This window comes from Hyposmocoma kahamanoa, unplaced genomic scaffold (genome assembly GCF_003589595.1).
Source record: "Hyposmocoma kahamanoa isolate Upper Pololo Valley unplaced genomic scaffold, ASM358959v1 64, whole genome shotgun sequence".
Lineage (NCBI taxonomy): Eukaryota > Metazoa > Arthropoda > Insecta > Lepidoptera > Cosmopterigidae > Hyposmocoma > Hyposmocoma kahamanoa.
In genome coordinates this window covers 11,233,205-11,241,953 of record NW_020653852.1, presented here as the reverse complement: position 1 = coordinate 11,241,953, position 8,749 = coordinate 11,233,205, and the positions used below count along the sequence as shown (strand labels likewise).

General features: G+C 40.8%; 1 protein-coding gene across 6 annotated transcripts in view; it reads right to left on the bottom strand.

The window, feature by feature from the left end:
* Positions 1 to 3,546: 3,546 nt before the first annotated feature.
* Positions 3,547 to 8,749, bottom strand: part of LOC113231039 (titin) — a 43,961-nt gene continuing 38,758 nt past the window's right edge. For 4 of the 6 annotated variants that reach the window (XM_026465192.1, XM_026465193.1, XM_026465194.1 and 1 more), the window contains one exon: positions 3,547 to 8,711. In XM_026465192.1, the coding sequence (XP_026320977.1) occupies positions 3,780 to 8,711 (4,932 nt within the window). In that variant the 3' untranslated portion in view covers positions 3,547 to 3,779. The remainder of the gene's footprint in view (positions 8,712 to 8,749) is intronic. The other 2 variants (XM_026465196.1, XM_026465197.1) reach the window with 2 other exon arrangements.

Genomic DNA, 8,749 nt, shown 5'->3' with positions numbered 1-8,749 from the left:
TTATAAGTTTTAATTTGTGAATGGGTACGTTAATAAATTATGGTCACGTAAAAATTTTCACTGCATTTTCATTGAAGATTACGGCAAAACGGTGTAACTAGCGTTATAAATCATTGTATGATTAAAGCTTGGTCACAGACCACATTCATCCGTGAGCTTGATATTATTGTTTTCGATAAATGAGGCCAGTACATTATAAACATTTTTGTTTCGTTGCATAAATATGATAAACTCATAGATTTAGTATATAGGTACCCTAAATCTATGGATAACGTCGAACTGCTGAACCATGGCTTGCGAGGGATAAACTCTTAATCCAGCGGTAGTGCTTCCCTTTGGAGGTATCTGCCATCCAGCGTCTATTCCATGCCTCGAATAGATATCGCTTCGGTAGGTTTACCAGGTTATGGCTATAGTTCGCATAAGGGTGGATGTACCCGCCCCGTCAGCTTCGTTTGCCAGCCTTTCAGTTTTCTCATTACCCGCATGATTCGGAATCTAGGCAAGAGCGACGGCGTAGGCCTTCGACGAGCATTGGGAGAGGAGATTTCTGGTTTCAAAAATAACAGGCACTTGTTTATGGCTTTGAAAGGGAAACCGCGTTAGCGCCTGTCGAGCGCTGCGTGAATAGCTGAATATTATTGCTTTTGACAGTCTCATTATAAATCACATATTCAATGGCTTTCAGTATGCCAAAGCATTCACCTGTGTAGACTTCGGTCTACACAGGCGAAGACTTTGGGGGTAATTTAACTTTTTGAATGACGCCAACACAAGAGTTGACCGTATGCTTTGAGGCGTCTGTGTAGATGTAGTGCCAATCCGGCCATTCATTATTGATTTTGTTATTGAATTCAGCGATGTGATTGAGGTCGACCTTGCTGATTCTCAGACTATATTCTATACGCGACTTGGTAACGAGGAAGTTGTAATTATATTCATAAAAGAGAAACAAAAACTGCTCTCAATGTTATATGTCCCAGACGCTGAATGTGCGCCGTTCGACAGTTCACAAAACATGGCAACGTTATCAAGGGATCAGTTCCGTCAATAGAAGGACAGGTTCTGAAACAAAATCGTGCATTGAGCCACAGGATGACCGCTTCTTGGTAAGCCGAGCGTTGAGAAATCGCAAAACTTCATGAAAAATCTTGAAGAATTTTGAGATCAGGAGGAGGTTTCTTGCTGCCAATGTTTCTCAGTGAGCATAAAGATGCGAGTCGTGTCCGAGTCATCCGAGCCTCAGACGTGCTGCATATTCATATTCACGTTAGACCGTGCCGGGTGCAAGCCGTGTCCGAGACTCGCACGTGCCCCACGTTCTTAAATTAGACAGAGTCAGAGAGTTCCGCCGTTCTGGACATGCGCAAGCGCGTATGAAATGCTCAGACCGAAATCCCAACCTGAATCCAATAGAGCATACCTAAGACGTTCTGAAGAGATGAATAAAATCAGTGCAGGCAGCATCACAAAACATTAGTGTGCTAAGGAATGTCATCGCCGTGGAGTAGACACTTATCCACATGAAGCCATAAGGAATATCCTCGAAACCCTGTCCAGAAGAATCAACGCAACAGCTTGTAGCGGACATACACGCTGAGATTAAAGAGAGGAGGTCACACTCATCACTAATAAATTGTTATCATTTTCCTTTACATTTTTTAAGGAAAATAATAGTTATTTATGAAACAAGTGCGGAAAGTTAGTCATTATTCACGAGTCACGAGGCTTCTCGGCCCGAGCCAGAGGCGAGAGTCCAAGACTCGAGACAAGTGAAAATGACAAATCCGCACGTGTATCAAACGATGTTTTTAATACATTTGCGAAAAAACTACATTGAAAGTAAAATAAAACAGTATTTAAAAAAAACTCATTTTATTTCTTTGTCTCATAAAAATTCAGAGTACAATGGCAACTGTTGCCAGTATTCAGCCACATTAAAATTACTAATTTAGTGGCGCGGCGCGCAGGGGTCTTGCGTACTTCTCACCTCCGGTCATTGTTAATACTCAATCAGCCATCTTTATGGAAAATATTTTGGTATTTTTAAATGTAACCCGTTATTTTATGAAACACCTATGCAATTTAAACAAATAAGATGTTTGTAAGTAAATATAAGTTTTAATGACGAATGACTTACGTCACAAAGGATTTCATTTTAAATAAATATACAACCTCTTTAGTTCTATGTTTAAGACTTGAAACAACAGTAAATTAAAAAAATGGAAAGTATAAAGCCCTAGTGCGAAAAATCCAACTTTCGGCACGATTTGAAGTACTAAAAATACCACGTTTTTAGCAACTGTATTAAAAAAATATTTTTAAGTTTATAGAATGTCACGATGTTTTACTACCATCTAATTCAATTATTTTTTCTGAAATTACTCCCATAAATTAATATGAACAAATAAATTTCTCACAGAGGCCACTACGGCAAAAAAGTAGTTAAAAACCAAAACCAAAGGTCTGCAACAAGCACATAGAAAACAATCGTAATGTTGCTGGTTCGTTCCTTGGCTTAATTGGCAGAGCATCTGGCACGGATTGCATGAGGGTGCTGGTTCGAATACAGTCAGATCAAATTAATTTTTCTTAATGTTTCGACCTTTGTTTTAATTTTTCTTTTACTTAACTGACATTCATTGACGTAATTTGTTGAAATAATTTGCTGATATTACTTTCCGCATACTCATTCATAAGATTCTGAGGATACTAGTTACTTAAATAATCAAATTAATAATACATACGTGGCTTCGATCTTAGAGTAAGTACGTTATTAAAGCACTTTTTTTTTTTTTTTTTTTTTTTTGTCACAAACATCCAGATCCGCGACAATATAGAACAGATTTTCTTCCAATGAAGATCAATACCCGACCGGGGATCGAACCCGGACCCACAGCGATGGCGACACATTGAAAACCGGTGTGCAAGCCCAGTTTATTTGCTTATGTGCCTGTTTTTTTTTAAATTAGTTTTTTTTTATAACATCAAGTGACGGGACGAACAAGTCGTGCGCCTGATGGTAAGCTACACGCCTGTCCATAACAGTTACAGTGCCATTCAGACCTTTAAATTGCAAAAATCTGAGGGGCACTACCACTGCGCCCCTCACCCTGAGACATAACAAGTCCCATATGCCTGTAATTTCACCAGCACCTTTAACCCTTCGAAACGCAGTGATGCTGACATTACTGGCGTGGCGGCAGAAATAGGTAAGGTAGGCAGATGCAGGTAAGAGTGTATAATTATCAACATTGATCGTTCCTTCCTTTTTGCTAGCTATTGAACAGATTTTTCAATCATCATCATCATCATATCAGTCGGAAGACGTCCACTGTTGAACATAGGCCAACCCCAAAGATTTCCAAACCAGCCGATCGGACGCGACGTGCATCCATCGGTAGGTCAGCCGTCTATCTAGTAGGGGGCCGTCCCACTGAACGCCTTCCGGTTCGTGGTCGATTTTTCAATATCAATAAATAAATTAGTTTCGGGACATAAAAATAAATAGAACAAGGGTATGTATAATATAAAAATTTATTCATGGCAATTTTTGACAAAATAATGTGTTAATAAAATTATACTTAGGTTGTTTTACAAGTAGGCATCTCAGAGAAGAAGGCACGTTAATTTTTAACGACTAGCAGTGTTATAGTTATTATATAATAGCTGGCATATAAATAATGTGTACTATGTTATTTCGATTACTTTAATATATCTTTATTTAAAAAGCTTTAGGAATGATAATATAGGTCACTCTTGTGTTTTACCTCGCTGTATTAGGATTGGGTTGTTTTTGATGAGTAGAATTTGTGTTCTCGTGTATCACGGGTGTGCTTGAATGGTGTACCCTGCTGTTCGACGAGAGTAGCAGGACATACGCCATGCACGTGAGAAGTAAACTCACGCTTGTAGCTGGTTCCACCGTCTCCCAGGGTAAAGGAAGAAGTATTGCCGCGCTTAACTACACGCTCGACTCTCTCTACACGTTCTGTGCGATCAGATCTTTGTGCTTGCTCCGAACGTGAGAAGTTGCCGTAGGAACGTCCTTCCGAATGAGCATAAAATTCACCTCCGACTCTCAAATTGTCTTGGATTGTTACTCGTGGTTGCCTCTCCACCACTAAATCACGTTTAGTTTGACCGCGACGAGAATCAAATTCCGTGTGTTGCGATATAACTCCTACATTATCACGAGCAGAACGATGCATGGAACTGATACTCTTTCTGTCCGAGCTGTGAGTGGAATTGCTAATATATTCACCTCGTTCACATAGATTTCCAATGCTCTTACGCTGAGCAGCTGCTGTAGAACTTATAGAGTGTTGAGCTTCAGTTGTGGATGTAATTCCTTTGCGATGAAGAATAGCATTAGATGAAGCGGCGTCGGAAACAAGGTCAGAAGAACGCTTGTGATGTCCACTTCGAACCGTGCTATCAACCGCAGACAGCATAGCATCTCCTCCACCGTGCATGGCTCTCTGGAATTCCGCGCTAGTTTTTGTAACGCTGTCACTCAGTTGACTTCTATTCACCGATTGCGATTGCTGATTAGATCGTGTTACATTCTGTTGGAAGTGACTCTTGTCTGAGCCAACACGTTCTTGTGAGTTTGATCCATGTGTTACCGATGATGATCTGTCTGAAGATATTAATCTTTGAGATGAGTCTTCATGCGATTTCTGAGACTCTGATTGCTGAACATAACGCTGTTCTGTGTGACTAGCTGACGAAACACGAGATGACGAAGATGAATGGGTGATATTTTTCCGAGTATGACTTTCAGAACTTGTGGCCTTTTGACTATCTTGGTGACTTTTCACAGCAGAGTGATCGGATGTAATTCTTTGTGTAGAATCGATTCCTTTCGAGCTATGTTCGGTGTTAGACATATGACGATACGTTGTACTTTCTGAAGTGTCACGGAGTTGCTGTCCGTCTCGGTCTCTTGATTCTACCGTTTGCTCCGTTGATATAAGATTCCGGCTAATATCTCCACCAGCAGGACCACGACGAGGACTACGATCTTGAATGGTTTTAGTGTCGCCACCCGATATAACATTAGTCTCTACATTTCGCGTTACAGTTACCCATTTACCAGCTATCAATTTTTTTTCTGTTACCTGCTTCACTGTCTTTGTAGTGGAAGAAGAACTTTTTATATTTTTAGAATCCCCTTTACTTAAGGATCTATCGGTGACATTTCTTGATGTGGAACGGTCAAACACGTCTTGCTTACTTGTTTTATCGATTACATTATGGGGAATTCCACGGTTGATAGATGTCTCTGAACTAGTGCGATCAAGGACGTCTTGTGACATAACAGTAGATTGTTTTATATGAGAATCGGAATGTATATGCTTGGACGTAGTGTGCTCAGCGGTGCTACGAGTAGTGGATTGTTTGGCTTGAGTTTCTGTTCGCGATGTGTTTATGTTATCACTGTGCATCTGATCTCGTGCGATAACTGAGTCTGTTGTTTTTCGCGATACCTCCCTCGTAGTGTCATGACGCGTGACGTCACCATTTGTGTATAGATTATCTTTAGGTCTAATGGGACCCGATTTTTCAGCTGCGCTCCATTTGGTCGGAGTTCTTGTCTCTATTTCCCCTTCTAGGTGCAAGTTATCTTTAGGTCGCACAGGGCTCGGTCTTTCTCCTGTCTGCCATTTAGCTCTTGTAGGGCGATCAATATCACCCTCTGGCTTTAGGTTATCCTTAGGACGAGATTGTGCAGGAGTTTCACCTGGTTGCCATTGACTCTTAGGTCTATCCTGAAAATCACCCTCTGGATAAAGATTATCTTTATGTTTTATTTGATCGGGTCTTTCAGTAGTAACCCACTTCGGTCTCGAAGGTCGTTCAAATTCGCCTTCCGGCTTAAGATTGTCTTGAGGACGAACCTGTGCAGGTGTATCACCTGCTTGCCACTGCTGTTTAGGTCTGCTTTGAAATTCACCATCTAGATGTAAATTATCATGAGGCTTCACTGGTTCAGGTCTTTTCCCGGTAATCCATTTAGGTCTCGAGGGTCTATCAAAAGTGCCCTCTGGTTTAAGATTGTCAGTTTGCTTAATTGGGGAACGCTTTTCTCCATTGACAGGCTCCGGCACAGGTTTCCTTTCAAACTCTCCTTCAGGCTTCAAATTGTCAACATGGGATACAATGGCAGACCTTTCAGATTTTATGGCTTTGTAATCATTTCGACGTGTATGGTCTTCAAACACACCTTCAATTTTCAAATTATCTTCTCTACGAGTCAATTTTACTCTCTGTCCTTTTACGACACGATATGTATCTGATGATCGCACATTCTCCAATTTCCCTTCCATCCTCAAATTATCTTCATGTTTCACTACAGCTGCTCTTTCACCTTTGGTGACACTATAGTCGTTTCTTTGTTTCATATCGATAAATTCTCCTTCAATTTTCAAGTTGTCTTCTCTTCTAATAATATCAAGTCTCTCTATCTTTTGTCTTTGACGTAAATCAATTTCTGTATCGATAGTAATATTGTCTACGTACTTGAACGGCTTTCGTTTTTCAGCTGGCTGAGAAGGTATTACTTCAGGTTTGTAGAACTTACCATCGGGTTTCAAATTATCTTTCGGTTTAATTACAGGAGCCCTTTCACCTTTGGTTGCACTATAATCGTTACGAACTTGTAAATCAATAAACTCTCCTTCAGTTCTAAGATTATCTTCATGTCTCTGAACAACAACTTTTTCGGTTTTCTCACTTCGTTTGTAATCGTCTCTAGAACGATGTAAGTCAATAGTACCTTCCATTTTTAGATGATCTTCGTGTTTAACAACGTCAACGCGTTCTCCTCTAGTAGCATTGTAATCAGTTCGTCTTACTACATCCATGTCACCTTCGGGCTTAAGATTGTCTTTTGGTTTCTTTTGAACAGGTCTTTCACCAGATATTAGTTTTGGTTTCACAGGCCTGTCAAATTTACCTTCTGGTTTAAGATTATCTTGAGGTTTCTTTGGCGTTTGCCTTTCAGCTGGCTGCCACTTTTCATGTCTGGGCTTTTCGAATTCGCCTTCGGGTTTGAGATTGTCTTTAGGTTTTTTGACTTCAGGCTTTTCTGCTGGGCGCCATTTATCGTGTTTCGGTTTCTCAAACTCACCCTCTGGTTTCAAGTTATCCTTCGGTTTTTTTACTTCAGGTCTCTCTGCAGGACGCCACTCATCATTCTTCGGCTTCTCAAATTCACCTTCTGGTTTCAAATTGTCCTCAGGTTTCTTAGGTTTTTGTCTTTCAGCAGGTCGCCACTCATCTTGTTTTGGTTGTTGGAATTCACCTTCGGGTTGTAAGTTATCTTTCGGCTTCTTAACTTCAGGTCTTTCAGCTGGACGCCATTTCTCAAATTCTGGTTTTTCAAACTCCCCTTCAGGTTTTAAGTTGTCTTTTGGTTTTTTCTGTGTCGGTCTTTCAGCGGGTCGCCATTCACTTTGTATCGGTTTGTCGAATTCTCCTTCAGGTCTGAGATTGTCTTGAGGTTTTTTAGGTGTTTGTCTTTCGGCTGGACGCCATTCATCGTATTTAGGTTTTTCGAATTCACCTTCGGGTTTTAAATTGTCTTTCGGTTTTATGACTTCTGGTCTTTCAGCTGGACGCCACTTTTCATATTCAGGTTTTTCAAAGTCTCCTTCAGGTCTAAGGTTATCTTGTGGTTTCTTAGGTGTTTGTCTTTCTGCTGGTCGCCATTCATCTTGCTTCGGTTTTTCAAATTCGCCCTCTGGTCTTAAGTTGTCCTCAGGTTTCTTCGGAGTAGACCTTTCAGCTGGACGCCATTTATCTTGCGTAGGCTTCTCAAATTCTCCTTCTGGCTTTAGATTATCTTTTGGTTTCGTCATTTGAGGTCTTTCGGCTGGAACCCACTGTCTATGTTCAGTTTTTTCAAATTCACCTTCTAATCTCAAATTATCAGTGTGCCTAATTATATCAACTCTTTCTCCAGTAATGATAGTGTAATCTCCAGTTATAGTTCTAGTAGTTGTAAATTCACCTTCTGGACGCAAATTATCTACAGGTTTTATTACTACAGCCTTTTCAGCTGGTTTCCATTCTTCTTTCTTGGGAGTAGTAAATTCACCCTCTGGCTTCAAATTGTCTTCTGGACGTTTTACAGGTTCGCGTTCACCAGGTCTCCATTTTTCAGGTTTTCTAGTTTCGATTTCGCCTTCTGGTTTAAGATTATCTTCTGGCTTCTTTTGTTTCGGACGCTCAGCTGGTCGCCAAGGCTGTTTTTCTGGTGTTGAAAATTCACCTTCGGATTTCAAATTATCTTGTGGCTTCTTAAGTGTTTGTCTCTCTGCCGGACGCCATTCATCATACTTAGGTTTCTCGAATTCGCCCTCGGGTCTCAAATTGTCTTCGGGTTTCTTTGGGGTTTGCCTTTCAGCTGGTCGCCATTCATCGTGTTTAGGTTTCTCAAATTCTCCCTCTGGTTTTAGGTTATCTTGTGGCTTCTTAGGCGTTTGTCTTTCTGCTGGACGCCATTCGTCATGTTTAGGTTTCTCGAATTCGCCCTCGGGTCTCAAATTGTCTTCGGGTTTCTTTGGAGTTTGCCTTTCAGCTGGTCGCCATTCATCGTGTTTAGGTTTCTCAAATTCTCCCTCCGGTTTTAGATTATCTTGCGGCTTCTTAGGTGTTTGTCTTTCTGCTGGACGCCATTCATCATGCTTAGGTTTCTCAAATTCACCCTCAGGTCTCAAATTGTCTTCGGGTTTCTTCGGAG